General features: G+C 35.4%; 1 protein-coding gene across 1 annotated transcript; it reads left to right on the top strand.

Annotated features, from left to right (window-relative positions):
- The first annotated feature begins 11868 nt into the window (after positions 1-11868).
- LOC149143713 (disease resistance protein L6-like) lies at positions 11869-24426 on the top strand. Its single transcript, XM_089451914.1, has 5 exons — positions 11869-12111; positions 20501-20952; positions 21069-22149; positions 22242-22511; positions 22648-24426. The coding sequence occupies exons 1-5, from the start codon at positions 11869-11871 to the stop codon at positions 24289-24291; spliced, it is 3690 nt and encodes a 1229-aa protein (XP_089308040.1). The 3' UTR covers positions 24292-24426.
- Positions 24427-25689: the final 1263 nt, after the last annotated feature.

Below are 25689 nucleotides of genomic sequence, written 5' to 3'. Positions count from 1 at the left end.
CTCCTAAGTGGTGGATTGGCTTCAAATTTGTTTTGATCATCCCTTGGTGGACTTGGCCTGCAACCTGCATCTGTACCATCCACATATTCCTTTTTCTGCTATTTTTGTTGTTGTTGTTGTCATTGATGCTCATGTTTGTCCCTTTCATCACTTCCATCTTCCACCAGCAAAGGAATGTGCCATTCTTCACTGCTTCTATCATGGTTTCCATCATCAACCTGCTCATGGAATACTACATCTCTACTTGCAAACACTTTATGAGTAGAGGGATTAAACAATTTATAAGCTTTAAACTATGTGCAGTACCCAAAAAAAATGCATTTAATGGCCTTTGAATCCAGTTTCTTCCTATCCTCTTTTGGAACATGAGCAAAGGATTTGGAGCCAAAAACTCTTAAATGATTAACTACAGGCTTAAAACCTAATAAAGATTCGAATGGAGTTTTAAAATCAAGGCTTTTTGTTGGACTCCTATTCTTCAAATATATTGCAGTATTTATTGCTTCTTCCCAAAATCCATTAGACAGGTTCTTACCTTTTAACATGCTTCGAGCACACTCCACAAGGGTTCTTTTCTTCCTCTCTGCAACCTCGTTTTGTTGAGGAGTGTGAGGTACTATGAAGTGTTGAAATATCCCATGGTCCTTGCAATATTTGATGAAACCACCCTTCTTGTATTCTCCCCCTTGATCCGAGCGGAGAATTTTGATGAATTTTCCTGTTTGTTTTTCAATCATGCTTCTGAACTCCTTAAAATATTCAAAATTGTGACTCTTCTTTCTGAGAAAATATACGCAAGTAAATCTCATGCAATCATCAACAAATAATAGGAAATAATAGGGACTTCCTAATGACCTCGTTTGCATCGACCCACACAAATCAGTGTGCACAAGCTCTAGTATATCTCTCTTCTTTCTATCTACATTTGTAGAAAACTCATCTCTATGCATATTCCCAAGAGCACATGCTTCACAATCAACATGAACATTCTTTAAAATAGGAAGACCATTGACCATACCTCGTTTATGAAGTAGCAGCAGGTCATTGAAATTTATATGGCTGAATCTTTGATGCCATAAGTCTTCTGCAGCCACAACTGATGAGGTCAAGGCTTGGTGTGGTGTGCTTCTTACATTCAGCTTATACAATCCTCCCACTTGAATACCTGATGTAATTGGCTTCGTACGATCCAGCAGATCTTTAATAACACAATAAGAATTAAAAAAATCTACCTTAAGGTTATGATTTGTTATCATAGAAACAGAGATCATATTCTTTTTTATTCCAGGTACATACATTACATTTTTAATATGTCTAATATTTCCATCAGGCAAAAATGATAGGGACATTACCATACCCTTTGATTTGGTACCCTCTATCATCACCAAGGTAGATATTTCACCACTGCTAGTTTCTTTAAAATTCTCAAACCAATGTTTGTTACATGTGAGTGGAAGCTCTTGAGTCCACAAACCAAGTTTCTACTTCAACATCCTCAACAGAGAATGCAGAATCAGATACAAACAACCTGATATTTTGATTCTGATCTTCATCAGCAAAGTGTCATGCATGCTTCTTATGTCTATGGCAACCTTCATCAAACTTCTTCTTATGGCAATTTTTAGCTATGTGACCAACTCTACCACAATAAAAACATTTGGGTCCTGAATCACTTCTATTTGAAGACATACCTTGAGGTGGTTTTCTTTGTGGTGTACTTCTGCCTTTCAGTCCAACACTTGTCTTCCCTCTGAAGGGCTTCTTCTTTGCCATTAGAGAAAGATTTGAACTCTAGGGTTTCAGAGTCATCTGCCTCTCTTCCTCTTGCATCAGGATCCCTCTCAATTCTTCGAAATTGGGGGATTTCTTTCTCACATTCAAGCCTGTGATAAACATCTGATAGTCATCAGTCATACCATTCACAGTGATTGTGATGAGATCAGTGTTTGACACTGTCTCTCCTATGTCACCCAACTTATCTCTAAGATCCTTGATTCGAGAGATGAACGTAGCCACTGATTCGTTCTCCTCCATTTTAATGGAGAGAATCTTGCTTTTCAAAAACAACAGGTGATTTGTGTTTTTGATCTCGTAGAGGTCCATGAGGGTTTTCCATATATCGTTTGTTGATTTACATTCACGGATGTGAGGGATAATACAGTCTTTCACTGACAATTTTAATAGCACTTTTTATTTGTTCTCCCTCTTTTCCTAGTCCTAGATTGTTGTTGTTGTTACACCTGTAGCTAGGGTCAGCTTCAACTCATCACCACTTGCAATCGCCCATGCGTTTTGCCCCTCCAACAGGGTCTGCAACTTAAATATCCAATTAGAGTAATTGGATTCGTCGAGCTTATTACTCTCATTCATATATGCCTCTTCCATTTGGTTATTCATGGTGAAAGGTTGATCTATAGATCTTCCTTAAGATCCTCCACCTCTAGCAATCAATGCTTTTAATAATAAAAAAAACACACATGAGTAATTTCACTCCGGTAGCAACGAATTTCACCCAGGCACTTTAATGCCTCAAAGCCACCATAGCGATTTTAAAGCCACGAATCCACCAGCATGTCAGAGCTAGAAAAGATGAAGAAATTCTAAGATCACCTTAAAGTTTCGGCCAAAAAAAATGGTATCCCAACTCTAACCCTGTGATTCCACCGCTCCTCGCTCTGCCTCGCCCCGTCGTCTCCTACAATCAATCGATGTAGTTGCCCAACTCCGCTCATGTACGTGTGGTCTTAGCTAACCAACGCGTCCACACTGGCCATGTCGCATCGATTGAGCAGAAGTTTCCATTCTGGCTTCAACAGTGCAAAAGAAACGATAACAAAGAAACTAGTGCAGCAGCCTAGGTGGAATTAAACACGAGAAATCTGCATAGAAAATGGAATCAAATGTGCCAAAGTAAGAATTCTCAGTTTTATACTGGAACTAGAACCACTGATGATCCGGTTCAGTTGCTTAGTATTCAATGGTACGAGTCCCATGAAGTGATCAACAAGCAACAACAACAGTCTGTAGTTTTAATTCCTCAAGTTAATATACCATGGTGGTCAGCTCCTCCAAAGCAACAGTTTGCTTCGGCTTCACAAAGCCAGTTGGTTCCAGTCCCTTCACTGCATCCACACTAGATCTGTTGCACCAACACGTAGATCTTTAGATATGCAGGTCGTCACCGATCGCAGTAGGAAATCATGCAGCTGCCCTATCAACTGAATGTTGCCACCAACTGCTACTCGACAGTGACCCCAGATCTTTCGATCTCACCACTCCAAAAGATCCATGCTCACGACACATCGATCCACCACAGCAGTGATCCATCACATCGATCCACCACAATGATCTACCACAACAACGATTCACCCAATGATCTCAGTGAATCGATCTTCCAACTGCTCGATCTCCAAGCCAAGCAGCTTGCAGCCACAGATCGACCACCAGAATGCAGCGATCCACCACACCGCTGTAAAACCACAGTTTCCAACCCATGCAGCACATTGATCTTGAATCCAGTCAAACCTCCATGGGTCAACCTCCAAGTGGACAGAGCAACACATTTTCTCCCTTCAGTTCTATGTTGATGGCCCACGCTGAGAGAAATTGCTCAAAGGAATGACCTAAAAGCGTGTTTTTCTCTCCAGGAAGGGCGTTGATCAGGACCTAAAAGCACTTTTTTCAACCAAAATGGGTGTTGATCATGCAAAGAAAAAAAAATTCTCCAGACTTTCTCTGCCACCAAGAACAGACCCGCCACTAAGGGCCACACTACAACTACCAAGCACTCTTAGTCACCAAAGAACTCTCACTTTGACTCACTCAACCCTGAAGCTCTGATACCATGTTAAAGTAGATAAATGCCTTTTGGATTAATCACATCATTAGGATTTGGTCGACGTTTCGAACCAACTAATGTGGTTCATCCTTAGGACAAGGTGGGAAAAAATCATACAATCTTCATGAATAAATAATAGGGATGCATCATTGCTCAATGTTAGCCGTTGGAGATTAGTTAAACATGTAAAATTAATTAATTAATTAATTTTAATTTATAAAAAGGGTGATAAGAACTATTTAATATTTTAAATTTAGTTCTAAATTATTTAATATTCTAAAATAAGTTATAAATAATTTAATATTTTTAATTTACTTATAAGGATGTTAAGAATTAACTAAATAATAAAAAATATAAGGGTGTTATAAATATTAATAAAAATAGTTGTTTTATAATATCAATTAATAAAGAGGTTAACATATTATAATGAATATGTTTAAGAGAAGAGAAGGATAAAAGGGGGGAGGGGAGGAAGGGAACTATTTAATATTATAAATTTAGTTAGTTATAAACTAGTATATAGGATTATGAATAATAGTAATGTATCATTAAGAATACCTTAAAAATTAATAAGGGGTTAAGACTAAGTTATAAATAGTTTATATTTAAATACTAATAATTTTTAATACCAAATTATTATAAAGAATAAGGTAAAGAGATGAATTAGGAGTTCATTAAGAAAAATAGGTTCAAAAAGAAAATCAAAGTAAAGGGGTAAAATAAGTTAAAAATAAAAAGAAAATTTGAGAGGGAAATTTTACTATAATATCAAGCACTTAAAAGCTTGAGATTTTTAATTTTAATTAAGATATAAATCTATAAAGAAAAAAGGGGGATGAGATAAAATTATAAAAAGGGGGGGGGGGAAGACATGAGGATCATAAGGCGAAGGCTGGAATCCAACTCTTACTCAATTTCCAACCATCGTCTCTGTTGAGATTTCTAGCATGCCTCTCAATCTCAATAGCCTCCCTAAGTTTCATATGGTGGAAATGATAAATCCTAGCAAGGACTCTGGATTCCTCAATACAGACATGATGCTTGGATTTCTCTGCATGCTCAACAAGAGCTGATGAGCGAGAACAATTGTGCCTTATGTTTACAGCCTGCTCATGGATCCTCTAGTTAATTGATCAACTCGTTTCTCCAATATATGGAATACCACAGGAACATGGAACTAGGTAAACCCCCTTCATGTCCTCCAGGTCTATAGGGTCTTTAACCGAACCAAGAGAATTTATAATGGTCCATAGAGGCCTAAATGAGGAGGAGACATTATTCCTTCTAAGGATATGGGCAATCCTATTTGTGGTCCCTTGAATAAATGGGAGATGAACCTTGGAGATAGGATCAACATGAGAAGTTTTAACTCTTGATCCTTTACAGGCTCTATGAAAGGCCTTGAGGCCCTGATTTCTGATGTACCCATTATTTTTAAAAGCTTCAAGGAGATGAGATTTTTCTTTCTCTTGGTGGTTTTCATCAGAGATTCTTAGAGCATGGGTAGAAAGGGTGTTGAGAACACCAAATTTCTGAGCATGGAAATGATGAGAAATAGCTTGAAGATATTGTTCCGTGTGAGTTTCTTTGCGAAAAACTTGGTGAGAAATGGAACCATCATCCATTCTAGAGAGGAGAATGTCAAGGAAAGGAAGGCATCCATCCACCTCAACTTCCATTGTGAACTTCATGGATTCAAATAGGGAATTAAGGTGGTTCAAAAACATATCCAATTTTTCACGACCATGGGGCTAAATGACACAAGTGTCATCAACAAACCTCTTCCACTTCTTGGGGCGAAATTGAGCTGAGGCTAAGGCCCTGTTCTCAAAATCTTCCATAAACAAGTTAGCAGTAATAGGGGAAAGAGGGGAGCCCATCACAACACCGCAAGTTTTCTCATAGAATTCACCTTGAAAACTGAATAAATTCGAGGTGAGGCAGAGGCCAACCAATTTGGCAGTGTCCTCGTCAGTGATCCAACTAATGACATCAATGGCTTCTTGAATGGGGATTTTGGTATATAAGGAAAGAACGTCAAAACTAACAAGCAGATCCCCTGGGTCCAGCCTCACATCCTTTCATTCTTGAACAAAGGACGCAGAGTCCTTAAAATAGGACTCGGTATGACCCACAAGAGGCTTAAGCTTAAGAGCTAATAATTTTGCAAGAAGATAAGTTGGCCCACCTATTGGGAAAGCCATAAATTGTAGGGGTGAGGGGATTGCTTTCAATGAGCTTACGGGAAAGAGGATTAAGAAAGAGAATTTATTAATCAAACTAAGTAGCTCTCAGGTGAGGAGCTTCACTTGGAGATTGCCTCTGGCATAACGCTCAACACTCTTCTTATTAACAATAAGAAATATATAGTTCACAAGAAAATAGGGAGGTTAAAGAAACCACCTATAAAATAGGAACAAATTCCTAATCTAAGTCTCACACGTAACTAATGAACTGACTCTCTCCAAGAATACATTTCTCCATTAACTTTAATAGTTGCAGCCATCCCCTGTAAGTGCTAAAATCATTCAAATCTGTATGAATTATTGAAATCAAAATCTGTGTACATTTTTTAATTCTCCATATTTTCTCGTTATTGAACACGTAATAATGGAAGTGCAGGGAATTAGGATAGTTATAAGTAATAGAGATTATGATAAGCATGCAAAGGGGGTTTCAGAAATAACATGGCATCGAGGAATATTGTAACTTCCCTTTAGTGAAAATGGTCTCTTGGAGCGCATTTTGACAAGGGTGTGCTTACCAAATCTCATATGACTTCGTTGGTACCATGGTCCTTATTCTGCCCTTCCTTCCTGGATTTGAATCAAGAACTTGAGGATTTTATAAGTGTGGTGGGATCAATGGACATCACTGTGGAAAGGCGAGTGTCAGGTGCTTAGAAATAGATTGAGTTAAAAGTTTGTATTGTTGATTTGCATTTGATATGGCACCATGTGATTTTGAAAAAAATGGAAGGGTTTGTGGATAGAAATATTTCTTACAGATGAAACACAGAACATTTTGTAGGCACCTTTGCATTTGCGGGATTTAGAGATTCGAGGCTACCTCTGTAATATTCCCAACTCTATAGGGTGGATTTAGTAACTCGAACGGATTTCCATGTATTGCAATTTGCAACATACAATATTAAGATTGCCAGAAGAATTTTGTCATCTTCAGTCATTGAAGACCTTGGTGTTACTTAGCTGCATAAATATAAAGTCACTCCCAGATTCCTTTGGTGATCTAAGAAACCTCCAATGCATTGACCTCTCATACTGCATCAATTTGGAGAAGTTGCCAGAAACCTTTGAGAATTTAATTAAGCTTAAATATCTTGACTTGAGCTATTGCTCAAAGTTAACCATGTCAAGCGAAACACTCGGAAATATAAGCATGCTTGAGCACATAAATGTTGGAGGCGGTGAAAATATTGAAATATTTCCTTTGAAAGTGGCACATCAAAGGTCGTTGGAAAAATTATATTTGTGGCGGACAAATTTAAAAGAATTTCCAAATGCAATTGGAGAGATACGCAATTTGGAAATTCTTCATGTAGAAAGCCCTTTGCTGGACAGGTTGCCTCCTTCGTTCAGTGACTTGAGGAACTTGAAGACATTGTGGCTAGATGGTTGCAAGGAATTGAAATGTTTGTCGGCTAATGTTGGGATGTTGACTCAGTTGACAAAGTTGAGTATACAGGGTTGTCCCATAAGCGAACTCCCCTGTCTCGATGACTTGGGGAACTTGAAGACATTACATCTGGGTGATTGCACATAATTAAAATGTTTACTGACTCGTATTGGACTATTGACTCAGTTAACTAAGTTGAGAATATCGAGATGTCCCATAAGTGAACTTCCCCCCTCTCTTGGTAACTTGGGAAACTTGAAGAGATTGTACTTGTCTGATTACAAGGAATTGAAATGTTTGTTGGCTTCTATTGGACTGTTGACTCACTTGACTGATTTAATGATAAATGATTTTTCCATCAGTGAACATTCCTTTCTTTGTGACTTGAGGAACTTGAAGACGTTGTTGTTTTACAATGAACACAAGTTAGAAGTGCTTCGAGGGGTTGAATATTTGAGGTCTTTGGAGAAGTTGCACGTAGATGGATATGTGAAGTTAAAGAACATAAGAGGGTTGGCATAGTGCACAAAGCTTCACAGCCTTAGTCTTGCTGGGTGCTCTGAGTTAGAGGACTTGGAAGGTTTTGAACATTGTACGTCTTTACGTTGGCTCTTTGTTAGAACATGTCCCAAGCTCCAGTTGGGTGGGGGAGTATATGAGCAGCTGCAACAACGATTGAAAGGGGGACTCTATTTAGATTTATAGAAAAATTGGTATTATGAATAACAATGTAGAAGAAGAAAACAATTGTGTAATGAAATCATTACAATGAGTATCCCAAGAGTACCCATTAGTCATAATGAGCAGTTGCATGTGTATACTTTATGACCTTCTAAAATTTGCACTAATTTTGGCCAACGATTAATTACTTGAATGCGAGTAGTCTTTAACTGTAACTTTTAAAAAAGTTTTATAGTTTAATTATTCATGTTGTCAACAATTAATTATTGGGATGCAAGTAGTCATTACTTTTTGGAATGTTTCCAGTTGATTTTATGACATAATTTGTGTAGAATCTTGCAGGGATTTATTGAAATCACAAGTTTGATGGATGAACTATTCACAATCGAATACCGCAAGGGTTTTCAAGAGTGATGAATCCATATATGCAATAGAAAGACCAGTTTAAACATCACAAATAAAAATTTAGCCACAATTTGTTTCCACAAGACTACTCCATTAGGATGTGTTTTCCTTAGCAGTGGAATACATAATGCTAGCCGTCAGAATTATGATTACTGAGGCATCAATTATTATTGTTATTTATCAAAAAATTTAATGATAAGTGATTGATATATAATAAATAATGGTTAGTATGGTTATTGTTATTTATTAAAAATTTTAACGATCATTGATTGATAGATTTTGGAGCATGATTTAAAATGCTTTTGTTTAATTAAAAGTTTTCTTTTTTGGATTTAATGAAACAAGGTAAGTATGAAAGTTTGTTCTTTACAAGTTATTAGGGACTCATTTTAGATAGTTTGATTTTTTTGAATAATAGCGATGAGTCAATATGCATAAATTGATAGTAGCCAATAATAGTTTTCTCTTGTTTAATAACTAAGTTATGGTAGATTTTTCCATTATGTAAAAATAAATAACTAAAAATAGAAGTTGAACTTTAACTAATAAAAAATAATTTCTTTTCAAAAATAGTAAAATATGGGTGGGTAAAATTTTAGGTATTTATAAATTAAAAAAAAAAAAATATTAAACCATTTAATTAAAAAACATATATATTTAAAGAAAAATAAAATGTAATATATAATGAAAGTGTTTGGAATTGCAATATTGTTTATATCCACATCTACCACTTGGATTCTAGGATCTAAATCCTTAGAGATGATTACTCACCTAAGCAGAAGATTAGCTAGCTCACCAATAACATTGATGGTAGGGGCATCCCTACTCTTCCTTCTGGGCCTTCTAAGACATTCTTCTTTGATGAAATTGTTATAAATGGGAACATCCTTGATGGCTTAGAGGAGAGGTATTTTACTCACATATTTTCCAGTTCTCCCAGAAGTTCAACCTCTTATAAGGTGTGTGTCTTTTGAGTTGCTAACCTTTTAGGATATGGAGCTTTTTGGTGAATGATCTAAAGCCATTAGAGAAATTTTTATGTCTAAATGGGTCTCCTAAGGAATATTATAAAATAATAATGGAAATAAAAAATAAGATTACATTACCTCATCAAGTTTTGAAGGGAAAAAAGAAAAAACTATTTTTGCAACTCATATTTTCAACTTATCTCCCTACGATTTTACTCAAATTTCAAGGAGCACTCATTGGATGCGAAATTTAATTTTTCATCCAAGTAGTTCCCATGTTGCATACTTTCGATTGACCCTACTACACTTAAAATGTGAAATACATGAAAAAATGTGATTGCAATCATGTTTTTCATGTATTTCATATTTTTAATCTAGTAGGGTCCATCGAAAGTATGCAACATGGGTACTTCTTGGATAAAAAATTAAATTACGTATCCAACGAGTGCTCCCACTCAAAATTTGAGTAAATTCATATGAAGATAAGTTGAAGATAATTTGTACAATACCTAGCTCTCCAAATTTTGGTAAGGTAAAATCATTAAAACCCTAACCACATCAAAGATCCACAACAAGCTAGCATCAACACCAAAAATTCCCCCCTTAGCTTCAACAAGCTTTCATTACATATGCTCTTTACACTAGCATTGTTTTCTTCGGGTCTATGAACCCTAGCCATGTTGCATCACAACAATGCATGAAAAGACAACTCTAGTCTTAGTCTCCACATATGCTTGTCCAAACATAAACAACAACACCTCAATGGAACAACATGAAAGATATAATAACCAACTTGTCTTCTAAGGCATCACACCATGCTAAGGACTCATCAATTTCATCTTAGCATGATCTTTCCCAAGCCTCATGTTCCATAAGAACAAGGTTTTAAAATCATTCACGGTGTTAGCTCCACTATCCTTTTCTTCTACATAGATAAAAAATATAGTAGCACAATAAAATCCATCATAGTCATCATCATGAATCACGCCAACTTCATGTTCTTCTCTAAGGTCTGCATGCATAGTATAAACCCTAGCATCACATGAGCAAACCTAAAATTTCACAAAAAAATTCTCTTCATGAAACATACAAGACATGTCTCTCCCCTCTTCTTATTCTACAATTTTCTTATGTGCCCTAATCTCATACTACTATGGTTTCCTCATAAGCCACCTTATTTCTCCATACTAGACTTCTCTAAAACAATACAATGAATAAAATTTTATCAAAATAAAATAAATTATAATAAATTTTATATTAAGGTAATTTATTATTGACTATTATATTAAGTGTAATGAGGTGTTTTATAATTCAATAATACAATGAATAAAATTTTAGCAAAATAAAATAAATTATAATAAATTTTATATTAACGTAATTTATTATTGATTATTACGTTAAGTGTAATGAGGTGTTTTATAATTCAATATAGTAAGAAGTTAAACAATTAAATAAACAACTGAATAGATCAACAACATAATGATATATTAAAAAATACATGTGATTCTATTTTAAATATTACAATATTAAATAAATAACTATATATTTTATTATGTATCCAATAAAATAAAAAATAAAATAAAAATAAAAAACAAACTAACTTACATTTATTTTTTATTTAAATTTATTAAACAGGAGAGAAATCAAATTTATTAATATGTAAAAAAATTTAATAAAAAAAATTAATATATAACATGAAATTAAATTATTAAAAAAATTTCAAATTAAAAAATTTAATCTTCTAATTTTAGATACAATTTTAATAAATCTATCTTTAAAATAAATCTAAACTAATTTAACTGATTTAAAAAAATTTAATTCAAGTTTAAAACCTTCGCACACTCTCTCTATATATAAGTTAAATACATGTTTAATTAATGACTCCACAATTTTGCAAATTCTTTAACATAATACAATTATATATATATATATATAGATAGATATATAATATTTAAGTTAAATACATCTCTAATTAATGACGACATATTTGTAAATTTTTTAATATAATACTAAAATATATATATATATATATATATATATATATATATATTATATTATATTTTATTTAAGTTAAATACATGTCTCATTAATGACTCCACATATTTGTAAATTTTTTAATATAATACTAATGCATTATATGAATAAAAATATCACCAACTAAATAATATTTAATATCTTAATAATTTAAAAAAATACAATATTATACCTTTTTATATTTCATAATATTTTAAAATGTTATTTAAAATTGTTGAAAACTAACGTTTTTAAAAAATGCGTAATTTCACGCATTTTTAATTTGAATGCTTAATTTAATGTATAATTGAGCTTGGAGACCTCATCATGGTTTTAAAACTAGAACGAATTGAACTGCTATCGAATCAAGCTTGGAGGCTTGGACGTCAACTTGGCCACGATGCCGGTTTGGTACCAAATATTTTTGACTTATCTTTTTGTCTGAATTCCTGTCACGCTGAAACCTCCGCAATTGAGCGTGTGGATCCCACACACAACTCGATAGTGCTCGGTGCTCTCGCGGTCGACGCAATTGAGCGTGTGGATCCCACCGTCTACGCAGTTGAGCGTGTGGGTTCATTCACGAAGTGAGATTCTTGAGTCCTCACCCAAGTGGAACGCTTTGTTTTCTCTTTGCACCAGAATTCGTCCTGACGCTGTTGATGGTCGGCCACTACACGCAAAAAGAGAAGTGGGAACACCAATCTTTGGGTACATCAATTAGGGCAGAGCATCTCTCTGGGTTTTCCATTGGGCTTTTCATTATTTCTATCTGTATTTCCAAATTGGCAATGGCCGCCTCATCTTCCACCGCTGGCTGTGTCTCTTATGAAGTTTTCCTAAATCACCGCGGGCCTGTGATGGATTTAACTTTGTGGGTTTTCCTAATTACTTTAAACCCTTTAACCAAGATCTACTCCTTTGTAAGAAATCAAAATCAATGCACAGCGGAACTTACTTTCCATCTTCAAAAGGCCCCTGGGCTTTACTTGAGTTGTTGGCTCTTAAATCCTTCCAAGAACTTGCAATCCTTTTCTCTGGCTATCCTAAATGACAGAGTATCTAGTCTTCAATGGAGCAGACAATTTTTCTGAGTGATAGCAAGCCTTGGAGACTCAGCCCTTTTATAGCAGTGCAAAACCCCAATCCTAGGGCATCCTAAAATTTAGCTGAAACAAGTCTGTCAAGAAATCTGAAATTTCAGATTTTGAAATCAATCAATCAATCAATCAATCAATCAATCTGATTTCCTTATTCAGCTCAAAATTTTTTTTTACTGCTATAATTTTTAATCAATTATAATCGGTCCATTAACAATTGTAATTGATTAACATTATTCTATATGTATTTGTATCCAAATCCTTATTTAAATACGTATGATGCCATAATTTAATTAATCACATTATTTGGCATATTTTAATCATTACATAAATGTAATCTCGCTCACAGTATTTGACATTATAATCACAATGCACGTATGTCCAACTTAATATTTGTAATTAGACGTCTCTAAATCCAACAATCTCCCACATGGACAAGTGCAACCTTTTGATTATATATCCTTAACTTTATTGCATGCAACTTTTCTGTCTTTACTTATCGTATTTCTTAAACAATTCCGTCCATCAATTATGCTAACAAAGGACTTAAGCGGCATTTGTCACATTTATTCGCAACTAAACTGACATAAATCACGCTGCCAACATAACTGAATGACATGAATCTGATTTGGACATATAGTTTAGAAATTTCACGCAAATGTGATTAGACATGCCTATTTCTAATTGAGTCACCTTTACTTTACTTTATGAGGCCAAAAATTTAAACTTCAAAGAAAGAAATAATGAAACTGAAACTGAATGCAACTTGTATATATCATCAAAATTGTTTACAATTGCATTACATAGAACATCAAAAAACAGAACTTAAAGCATATTCAGACTCCCACATTTTTTTTTTTAATTATCCTAAACAGATATTACACCCATACAAGCAACATGTTGGTGAAACTTCTTGGGTGGTAATCCTTTAGTAAGAGGATCCGCAATCATGGAGTCTGTACCTATGTGTTTTATACATAATTCATTATTCTGCACTCTCTCTTTTACAACCAAAAACTTAATGTCAATGTACTTCGACTTTGACGAACTTCGGTTGTTGGTTGTGTATAACACTGCTGAATTGTTGTCACATAATAATTTGAGTGGTTTCTGAATAGAATCCACAATTTTCAGACTTGTGACGAAGTTCTTCAGCCATACGTCATGATTAGATGCTTCAAAACATGCAACAAATTCAGCTGCCATAGTGGAGGAGGCTACCAATGACTGTTTAGCGCTCTTCCATGACACAGCGCCACCTGCCATCATAAAGATGTATCCTGATGTTGACTTCATGCTGTCGACACATCCTCCAAAATCAGAATCGGTGTATCCAATGACCTCGAGCTGTTCCGATCTCCGATACGTGAGCATATAGTCCCTTGTTCTCTTTAGGTATCTCAACACTCGCTTGGCTGCCTTCCAGTGTTCCATACTTGGGTTACTCAAATATCTCCCTAGCATTCCGGTAATGAACGCAATATCCGGACGCGTGCATACTTGTGCATACATGATGCTACCCACGGTTGAGGCATAGGGAATATCTTTCATGAGGTTTTTATCTAAGTCAGTTTGGGAACATTGTTTCAGACTAAACTTATCTCCTTTTGATATAGGGGTATCTCCTGGTTTGCTGTTTTGCATGCCAAATCTTGTTAGAATCTTATCGATATAGTTCCTCTGGGATAACCTCAGAATACCTTGAGATCTATCTCTAAGTATTTCAATCCCTAGAACAAATGATGCATCACCAAGATCTTTCATTTCAAAGTTCTTAAATAAAAAATTCTTAGTTTGATGCAACATGTCCTTATCGTTACTGGCAAGCAATATGTCATCTACATATAAAACCAAGAAAATAAATTTACTCCCACAGAACTTAAGGTATATACATTCATCTACTATGTTAGACTCAAAACCAAATGAGCTAATAACTTGGTGAAACTTATAATACCATTGTCGAGATGCTTGTTTTAGCCCATAGATAGATTTCTTAAGTCTGCAAACCATAGACCCTGCATCACCTGATACAAAGTTTTCTGGCTACTTCATATAGATCGTTTCATCAATGTCACCATTGAGAAACGTCGTCTTTACATCCATCTGATGAAGTTCTAAATCATAATGTGCTACAAGCGCCAATATAATCCTTAAAGAGTCTTTCGATGAAACTGGAGAGAAAGTCTCTTTATAATCAATGCCTTCTTTCTGTGTGAAACCTTTCGCAACAAGACGTGCCTTGTATTTTTCAACATTGCCTTTAGAATCCCGCTTAGTCTTAAATATCCATTTGCAACCAATGGGTTTCTTGTCTTTAGGCAACGGAACGATATCCCAAACGTCATTGTCATACATAGATTTCATCTCTTCATTCATGGCATTAATCCACATTTGAGAGTTAGAGCTTTCCACAGCTTGTTTGATATTAACAGGATCATTTTCAAACATGCCAATGTCAAACTCATGTTCTTGAAGATATGCTTAATCCTTTGATTGTGTAGATCTTTTCTCTCTAGTAGATCTCCTAATTGGCACAGGGTCTAGATTTTCTTGAGGTTCATTTACAACTTGATCTTCAACAGGAGGAAGAACATCATTACCAACTTCTGACTCTCCCACAGGCCCTAGGCCATCAACATTTGTCATGTCAATGTGAGGGTTTGGGTTGGGTTCAGGTCCATTTGTGTTCTCTATTCCCTGTTGAGTTTCTAACTGAGTTGTTTGGGATGATGAAGTTTGCACATTGTCAAAAGATGTATTTCTAAACGCAATCGGAATTTGAACAAAACTAGGACTTTGGTCCATAGTCTCATTCGCATTCGTCTCTTCTTCTTCAAAAATACTATCTTTTGTCATATCTCCCCCCACAAACTCATTATCCTCAAAAAAATTTCACTTCCTGACTCGAAAACTGTATGTTCTGTTGGATTATAGAATTTGAACCCCCTAGATCGTTCAGAATAGCCTATAAAGTAACAACTAACGGTTCTTTCGTCCAGTTTCTTTTTGCTTGGCTTATAAGGCCTAGCTTCACATGGACATCCCCAAACTCTCAAATGATTCAAGCTAGGCTTGCGCCCAACCCATAACTCGTAAGGGGTCTTGTTAGCTGCTTTAGTGGGCACTCTATTAAGTATGTATGCTGCAGTCTTTAAGGCTTCTCCCCACAAATTCTCAGGTAGAGTTGTACGAGCAATCATACTTCTCACCATGTCTTTAAGGGTGCGATTTCGTCGCTCAGCAACACCATTCATTGTAGGCGAACCTGGCAACGTATACTGAGGCACAATTCCGCATTCCTCTAAGTATTTTGCAAAGGGACCTTGACGTTGTTCTCCTGATCCATCATAACGACCGTAGTATTCACCACCACGATCAGAACGAATGGACTTTATACGTTTGTTAAGTTGTAACTCAACTTCCGTTTTGAACTTTATGAACACGTCTAATGCTTCCGCCTTTTCTTTTATTAAGTAAATATGACCATATCTTGAATAATCATCTATGAATGTGATAAAGTAATGGTCACCATTTCTTGTAGCCTTTGGAAAAGGACCATAGATATCCGTATGAATCAATTCTAAGACATCATTACACCTTTTTTCATCATACTTACGTTTATTAGTTTGTTTTCCCTTTATACAATTTACACAATCACTTAAGTTTGTAAAATCTAAAGGTTGGAGAATTTCATTAGACACAAGACATTCTATCCTTTTCATAGAGATATGTCCTAATCGCTTGTGCCATAATGTTGCAGATTTCTCGCAAGTTAATTTACGTTTTCTATTATCTATATGTAGTGCCTCTGAATGTGAAGTGTCTATATCTAGAAAATAAAGATTATCATAAGAAGACAGGGTACCAGAAGCAAGAAGCTTAGAATCTTGACACAAACTGAAATTTCCATTACCAAATGAACATACATAACCATTTTTGTCCAAATAAGATATAGAAATTAGGTTCCTTCTGAAAGATGGAACCACTAAAGCATCAAAACTTAAATAAAATCCTGTCTTACATAATAATCTAAATTTTCCTATGCTTTCCACTTCTACTTTATTGCCATTTCCTACGTAAACGTAGCGCTCTGCCTCACTTGGCTTGCGATGGCTTAGGCAACCCTGCAGTGACATACTGATGTTAGTCGTTGCACCTGAATCTATCCACCAAGTATATCTAGATACAGAACTTAAATTAACTTCAGAACAAACCAAAGCAAGAGACATACCTTTCTTTGCCAACCATGCATGATAGTTGGTGCAGAATTTCTTTGTATGTCTTGGCGCTTTGCAGAAAAAACAGTTCCTTTCTCCTGCTTTCGCAGCAGTATCTTCCTTCTTGCTTTTCTGCGCGACATTGTTTGCAGCTACCTTGGTAGGTCCCTTTTCCTTGGCAGTAAACTTGCGCTTCTTGCCTTTACCCTTAGGATTAGATGTTACTACATGAGCACTTTCTCCCTTAGTCATTTTCTGTCTCTCTTCCTCCTGCACCAACCGAGCCTCAAACTCAGGTAATGTCCACGTCTCTTTTTGACAATTATAAGTCATCTTGAATTGACTAAAGTTAGACGGGAGAGACAGAAAAATGAACTCAATGAGAACCTCATCAGAGATGTCATAATTATGCCCTTTCAAGGCACGTTGAAGTCTTGTCATCTCAATAACATGCTCTCTAACCCCTTCTTTTCCCTTGTATTTTATTGTTGCCAACTTCACAAAGAGTGTACTCACATCAGTCTTTTTACTCTTTGTGAATTTTTCTTCAAGGGCCTTAAGGTATTCAATAGCGCCTGTCTCTGTATCAGGTATGATGCCTCGAAAAGTCTCATGGATCGTTTGCTTCATCACCATTATGCACATGCGATCTGAATGCTCCCATCTAGCAATATCAGCCTTCTCTTGAGGAGTTACCTCACTCTCTTTATTAGGCTTGGGGCGATCAAATCTCAGTGTTGTGTCCAATTGCATGATCCCTAAGACTAATTTCAGCTTTTCCTCCCACTGTTTGAAATTGTTCCCCATGAGGGGCTTAATCTGACTTAGACTTAACATTATGTTTGGATCTGAAAAATTCAAGAACAAGGAAATAATTTAGATACGATGCATCACGATTTAATCATAATTCTAAAATCTATCTAAAGGCATGTGTAAAACTATTTGCTCAATTAAAACTTTAGCCAAAACACCATTCAGTAATGAAACACCTTTGGGTGCAATCATTACCTTCAGGCAACCCTTATGCACCAAACAACTTAGCAGGCGCCAACCCTCCTTTGGGAAAGCTAACACCCACGTCCATTGCCAGCACGTTACTTCAACTTGTCATGAGTCATCCTTGCAATCGTCTTACAGAGAGCAGTTCGTTTGCGAACATCAATGCTTGACTCATGTGAAAACAACACATGTATATCAAACACCGTCTTTAGTTAAATTCAAAAATTATGTCTAAAACCTAATCTAGGACGTACCTATAGAATCTACTCGTCCTATATAGAATACAGTATCTTATAACACTTTTAAATTTAATATGTCAACTATATTCATCAAAAATAATTATTAGGTTTTAGTAAAACTTTAGCAGTTTCTACAATGATTACCTTTTAGAAATGCTTCAATAATTTATTTAGAGAATACTAAATAATTTTATGGTTGCCATGATTAGCATCATTGTGATAAAATCCGAATTTAGTATTATATCAATAATTAATGTTAATACAAATTTTATGCCATAATTAGCATTATTGTGATAAAATCCGAATTTGGTATTATATCAGTAATTAACGTTAATACAAATTTTTATGCCATAATTGTGATCAATTTAGAATTCAGTATTATACCCTTTAATTGGTGTTAATACCAATTTTAAATAATATCTAAATTCTAATAATTAGCCTAAATACAACATAATATATATAGTAATTATAGTAATTATAATTATTATAACCTAAATTACAATCATTTACAATTACTCTACCATATTTTCGCCCTTATAGCCAAAAGTTTTTAAACATTTATGGAATCTCCATCAATTAAATAACTCTGAATTAGTGTACTGCATCCGGAGAAATCCCCTTTGTTCACTATAAAGCTCAAAAGCTTCAGACTTCAAAATCAATGTATGCCTTATTGAAACAAAGTTCAAGAGCTCAAATTAGGAAAAAATAACCATATACAAAAATTTCAAATCATTCAGAAAGGTTTGAAAGTTCTTGTTAAACCGTATCAAAAATCTTCAAAGCTGATTAATCAGAAGGGAATCACAAAATGTTTAAAATAAACCTCGAACTCAACATCGCCGAAACAATCTCAAACTACAAATGCCACCAAAGAATTTCAAATTTATTCTCAGCCGTTGAATAAAAAAACATTAGTCGTATTCTGACCAGAAAATAAGAAATCAAATATCTTTTCAAAAGAAGTTCAAAATCCTCGAATGTACCCAGATAAGAGCTAAAAGTTTAACTTATCGACAGAAACAACGTAAATATTTCTTGCTAAGTGGAATAAAATGTCTAAATCAGTTCAATCGGCCACAGCTGCTTCGGAACAAAAGTAAAGCTCAAACTTCGCAGTTAAAGTTGTAAAAATTTAATTCTGACCTTTAAATTCATGGAAAATCATTTTTCGCCAATTTTTAGCGTTAAACTCCTTAACAAACTCAATTTCACTGTGATCATTTTATTCTCAAACTGGAAAAAGACGTCTAAACCAATTCAATCGGCCACAGCTGATTCAGAACAAAAGTAAAGCTTAAACTTTGCAGTTTAAAGTTATAAGAACTAAATTTTCACCTTTAAATTTATGGAAAAGCAATTTTTAAGATACAAATTCATGAAATCGAAATCCGATCTCCGATCTGCCTTTGTAAACAGATCAATCATGGTTCAGTGAACGGATAAAGATGGCCCTCATAAAGGGAAGCTGCAGGTTCTCTGTGGTGGCGAAATCCAAGACGTGGCAGAATTTTTCCATGGAGTTACAGTCAAAAGGAGCAAGAATTGGAATAAAATAGACTCATCGTGTGAGTCAGAAAATAAAATACCAAATCCTTTTCAAAACATTAGATTGTTATACAAAACCGAAAAAAAAAAAAAAAATCAGTTTGGCTTCATTCGTAACGATTATATCAGGATTTGATAAAAATCAAGATTAACTCAGAAAACATGACGGGAGATGACAGTTCTTACATAAGGGTGGCTCCGATACCAATTGATGGATTTAACTTTGTGGGTTTTCCTAATTACTTCAAACTCCTTAACCAAGATCTACTCCTTTGTAAGAAATCAAAATCAATGCACAGCGGAACTTACTTTCCATCTTCAAAAGGCTCCTGGGCTTTACTTGAATTGTTGGCTCTTAAATCCTTCGCAATCCTTTTCTCTGGCTATCCTAAATGACAGAGTATCTAGTCTTCAATGGAGCAGACAATTTTTCTGAGTGATAGCAAGCCTTGGAGACTCAACCCTTTTATAGCAGTGCAAAACCCCAATCCTAGGGCATCCTAAAATTTAGCTGAAACAAGTCTGTCAAGAAATCTGAAATTTCAGATTTTGAAATCAATCAATCAATCAATCAATCTAATTTCCTTATTCAGCTCAATTTTTTTTTTTACTGCTATAATTTTTAATCAATTATAATCGGTCCATTAACAATTGTAATTGATTAACATTATTCTATATGTATTTGTATCCAAATCCTTATTTAAATACGTATGATGCCATAATTTAATTAATCACATTATTTGGCATATTTTAATCATTACATAAATGTAATCTCGCTGACAGTATTTGACATTATAATCACAATGCACGTATGTCCAACTTAATATTTGTAATTAGACGTCTCTAAATCCAACAGGCTGATGTGAAGAAAACCTTTGTCAGCCATCTGTATCGTCGCCTTGTCTCACAGGGATTGAAAGTCTTTCTAGATCAGGAGGAATTGCAAGTGGGGGAGTATTTGACTTCTCAAATAGAAAGCGCTATTAGAACCGCCTCCGTCCATGTGGCGGTTTTCTCTCCTGGATATGCAGACTCTAATTGGTGTCTGAATGAACTCCTCCAAATGCTGGAATCGAGAAAGACGATTATCCCTGTATTTTATGGTGTCAAGCCCTCTGAGCTTAGGTGGACCAAGAGCAATCATGGAAAGTATGCTGAAGCCCTACAATCACTGGCAAATAAGACGACTTATGATGATCAACCTCTCCAAAAGAAATTGCGATACGATTCCAGTACAATTGAGAGTTGGAGAAATGCTCTTGCTACCGTTTCACACATAAGCGGTTTGGAGCTGGAGTCCTGCAATGGGTGAGAACTCCACCTTATCTCTCGATTTCGCGGTATTGTATTGCTTTATGTTTGGATAGATATATGTAAAGAAATTTTTCTTAATAGCTTTATTATTTTTTGTTGCGAATAACCAGTGATGAAGGGGAGTTGCTGGATCTAGTAGTTGAAGAGGTTTTGAAGAGAGTGAAAAAGACACCTTTGCATGTAGCCAAATATCCAACGGGTCTAGATGAAAAGGTACAACATTTTGAAAATGAATTTTTATTGCAGCAACAAGGGCAGAGTGGAAAACCTCCCGTCCTGGGAATTGTTGGGTTGGGTGGTCTAGGAAAAACAACCCTAGCAAAAGAACTCTTCAATCGAAAGAGTTCGCAGTACAACAGATCTTGTTTTCTCTCGGATGTAAGAGAAAACGCAGGTAAGGGCACTTTAATTTCATTGCAGAAAAAACTTCTCAAGAGTTTGACTGGATCAGATCCAGAAATAGACTGCATCGATCAAGGTATGGAGATGCTTAAACAAACTCTCTCCTCTTGTCATGCCTTAATAGTTGTAGACGATGTAGATCAAGTGGATCAGATTGATTCACTTTTGCCAGATCAAACTGTTATTCCGTCAGACAGTTTAATATTGATTACATCCCGATATAAAGATATTCTCACAAGCTCAGGAATTGAAAACTCATCCATTTATAAACTGACTGGGCTGAATGAACAACAGTCCCGAGAACTCTTCTGCTTCCATGCCTTCAAACAGCCTTACCCACTCTCACAATTTGAATCTTTTGTAAATAAGTTCTTAGATGCCTGCAAGGGACTGCCTCTCTCTTTGAAAGTGTTTGGGGCACTTCTTTGTGGAAGAAAGAACGAATCTTATTGGGAAGACCAATTGGACAAACTTCAACGGATACTCCCCACAGAGATAAAGCAGAGACTGCAAATTAGTTACGAGGCACTCGATCGGGAGGAGCGGGAGATATTCCTAGATGTTGCATGTTTTTTCATTGGAGAAAAAAGAGATATGGCTGTCAAAATATGGGACGGGTGCAAGTGGAAAGGTTTTCAAAATTTGGAAGACAGGTGTTTAGTAGAAGTGGATAGTGAGAATGTGATACATATGCATGATCACCTTCGTGATCTGGGAAGAGATATCGCCAAGGCTCCGGGATTGGTGAGTGGGATAGACAAACTTGATGAATTGTTGCAGCCATCCTCTGTAAGTGCTAAATCTTTCAAATTTTTATAAATTATTGAAATCAAAATCTGTGTACAATTTTTAATTCTCCATCTTTTCTCGTCATTCAACAGGTAATAAGCGAAGTGCGGGGAATTAGAGATGTTAAGCATGCAAATGGGGTTTCAGATATAACATTGCATCGAGGAATATTGCAACTTCCCTATAGCGAAGATGGTCTAGTGGAGCACATTTTGACAAGGGTGCACTTACCAGATCTCTTATGGCTTCGTTGGTACAACTGTCCTTACTCTTCTCTTCCTTCCTGGATTCCAGTGAAGAATTTGAGAGTTTTAGAAGTGCACGGGAATCAATGGACATCACTGTGGGAAGGCGAATGGCAGGTGCTTGGAAATTTTTTGAGTTAAAAGTTTGTATTGTTGATTTGCATTTAATATGGCACCATGTGATTTTGAAAAAAATTGGAAGGGTTTGTGGATAGGAATCTTTATTATAGTTGAAACACCGAACATTTTGCAGGCACCTTTGCAGTTGCGGGATTTAGAGATTCAAGGCGACCTCTGTAATATTCCCAACTCTATAGGGCGGCTTCAGTACCTCGAACGGATTACCTTGCTTCACTATAATCATCACACAATATCAAGATTGCCAGATGAATTTTGTCGTCTTCAGTCATTGAAGACCTTGGTGTTACAGACGTGCATAAATATAAAGTCACTCCCAGATTCCTTTGGTGATCTAAGAAACCTCCAAAGCATCGACCTCTCATTCTGGTCCAATTTGGAGAAGCTGCCAGAAACCTTTGGGAATTTAATTAAGCTTAAATATCTTGACTTGAGCTATTGCTCAAAGTTAACCATGTCAAGCGAAACACTGGGAAATATAAGCACGTTTGAGCACATAAATCTGCAACACTGTGCGAAGATTGAAGTATTGCCTTTCAAAGTAGCACACCAAAGGTCGCTGGAACGATTATACTTGTCAGGGACAAATATAAAAGAATTGCCAGATGCAATTGGAGAGCTAAGCAATTTGGAAATTCTGGATGTAGGAAGCCCTTTGCTGGACACGCTGCCTCCTTCGCTCAGTGACTTGAGGAACTTGAAGACATTGTGCCTGGAAGATTGCAAGGAATTAAAATGTTTTCCGGCTTCTGTTGGACTGTTGACTCAGTTGACTGAGTTGACAGTTTGGGGATGCCCCATAAGCGAATTGCCCCCCTCTCTCGGTGACTTGAGGAACTTGAAGAAATTATATCTCTGTAATTGTCCCATAAGCGAACTGCCCCCCTCTCTCGGTGACTTGGGAAACTTGAAGACATTACGGCTATATGATTGCAAGGAATTGAAATGTTTGCCGGCTTCTGTTGGACAGTTGACTCAGTTAACTTGGTTAAGAATAAGGAGTTGTCCCATAAGCGAACTGCCCCCCTCTCTCGGTGACTTGGGAAACTTGAAGGAATTAATGCTATGTGATTGCAAGGAATTGAAATGTTTGCCGGCTTCTGTTGGACAGTTGACTCAGTTGACTGAATTGACAGTTTGGGGATGCCCCATAAGCGAACTGCCCCCCTCTCTCGGTGACTTGAGGAACTTGAAGACATTACACCTCGATTCATGCTGGGAATTGAAATGTTTGCCGGCTTTTTTTGGGCAGTTGACTAAGTTGAGAATAACGAGTTGTCCCATAAGCGAACTTCCCCCCTCTCTCGGTGGCTTGAGGAACCTGTACCTGTCTAATTGCACGAAATTAAAATGTTGGCCAGCTTTTGGACTGTTGACTCACTTGACTGTTGACCAGAGTTGTGCCATCAGCGAACTCCCCTCGCTCCGTGACTTGAGGAACTTGAAGGTGTTGTCGCTGTACAGTGTACACAAGTTAGAAGAGCTCCCAGGGCTTGAACATTGGAGGTCCTTGGAGGAGTTGACCTTATCTGGATGTGTGAAGCTAAAGAAAATAAGAGGGTTGGCGCAGTGCACAAAGCTTCGCAGCCTTCGGCTTCGTGGGTGCTCTGAGTTAGAGGACTTGGAAGGTGTTGAACATTGTACGTCTTTACGTAGTCTCTATGTCAGCAGTTGTCCCAAGCTCCAGTTGGGTGGGGGAGTAATGGAGCAGCTGCAGCAACGATTGAAAGGGGGACTCTCTTTTCTTGTTTCGCATTGAATAGCAATGTGAAAAAACAGTTTTGCAATGAAATGATTACCATCAGTCTTCCAAGAGTGGCCATTAGTGATAATGAGCAGCTACATGTGTATATTTTATGGCCTTCCAAGATTTGCACTAATTAACTAATGATTGATTATTCGGATGTTCTTTCGTTAGCAGTGCAGTGGAATACATACTGTTAGCTGTCGGAATCGGATTACAACGCGTTGATTATTATCGTTAGTTATCAATTTTTTTTAATGATTAGAGATTCATATATAATAAATAGTGGCCTTGTGTATATCGTTATTTATTAAAATTTTCAACGGATTAGTGATGGAAAGATAATAAATAGTGTTATTGGAGTATGATTTAGAATGTTTTTGTTTGATTAAAAGTTTGTAATTTTTGGATATAAAAAAAATATCTTATTTTTAAGATTTAAAAGTATGAAATTTTTTTCCTTTATTAATTACTAGTTATTCATTTTACATGGCATGATTTTTTTTAATAATAGTGATTTGTAAAACAATTAGATTAGGATAGATTTTAAGGTTGTGTAAAAATAAATAAATATAAAACTAAATATAAAATTGAAGTTTAATCACTAAAAATTAAGATTCTAATAATTAGTTTTTTAAAAATAATGAAATGTTGGTAGTTAAAAATTTGGACAATTGAAGAAAACATTAAACCATTTAAATAAAAAACATTAAACTATTTAACAAAAAAAAAGTGGAATATTTTTATTTCTACTAATATTGATAAATAAATTTCAGAATAAATTTTAACCAGATCTACATAGTAGCTAGTATCTGCTGCTTAGTTTAAATATAACTTACTTAAACTAAAAACAATAAAACATAAATATTTCATCACAAAAGTAAAGCAACTAATAAAATAATGTATTGGTGAATGCCATGATTAATTAATATTGTTTATATTAATGTATATACACTTTAATATATATATATATATATATATATATATATATATATATATATGGGTGTGTGTGTGTGTGTGTATATATATATATATATATCAAAAATGTGTTTTTAATATAATAATAAGTCATCTTAAATTGAAAAGATGGAGAAAAAAATAAAATTCATGAAAATGGAAATAATACAAAAAGGAAAATTAAAATTAAAATGTGAAAGTTGAATGAAAAATAAATAAAACAAAAAACAAAAAATTAGTAACTAATAGAAATGGAAGTTACTAAATAACTCATAATATGACCTCAACCAATCACTTTACAAATAAATAAATTTAAACAATAATAAAAAATAACAAAAATTGAATTCCTAATGTTAAACTATGGATAAGCAACATAAATTTTTGGTAAAAAACAAACTAATGCATAGTATAATTTTATTATATTAATAGATTAGTTAAATAGAAAATTGAACAACA

This window comes from Pinus tabuliformis, chromosome X (genome assembly GCF_031772625.1).
Source record: "Pinus tabuliformis cultivar Carrire ecotype Pingquan chromosome X, CPIR1, whole genome shotgun sequence".
NCBI lineage: Eukaryota > Viridiplantae > Streptophyta > Pinopsida > Pinales > Pinaceae > Pinus > Pinus tabuliformis.
Note: the sequence above shows the minus strand (reverse complement) of the source record. Positions and strands in the feature narration are given on the sequence as shown.

Excerpts from the sequence above, each read along its gene's own strand:
- LOC149143713 (XM_089451914.1), top strand. The coding sequence starts at position 11,869 with ATGGTTTTAAAACTAGAACGAATTGAACTGCTATCGAATCAAGCTTGG. Across the intron at positions 12,112-20,500 it reads CCGTCTACGCAGTTGAGCGT|GCTGATGTGAAGAAAACCTT; the intron begins GTGGGTTCATTC and ends TAAATCCAACAG. Across the intron at positions 20,953-21,068 it reads GAGCTGGAGTCCTGCAATGG|TGATGAAGGGGAGTTGCTGG; the intron begins GTGAGAACTCCA and ends GCGAATAACCAG.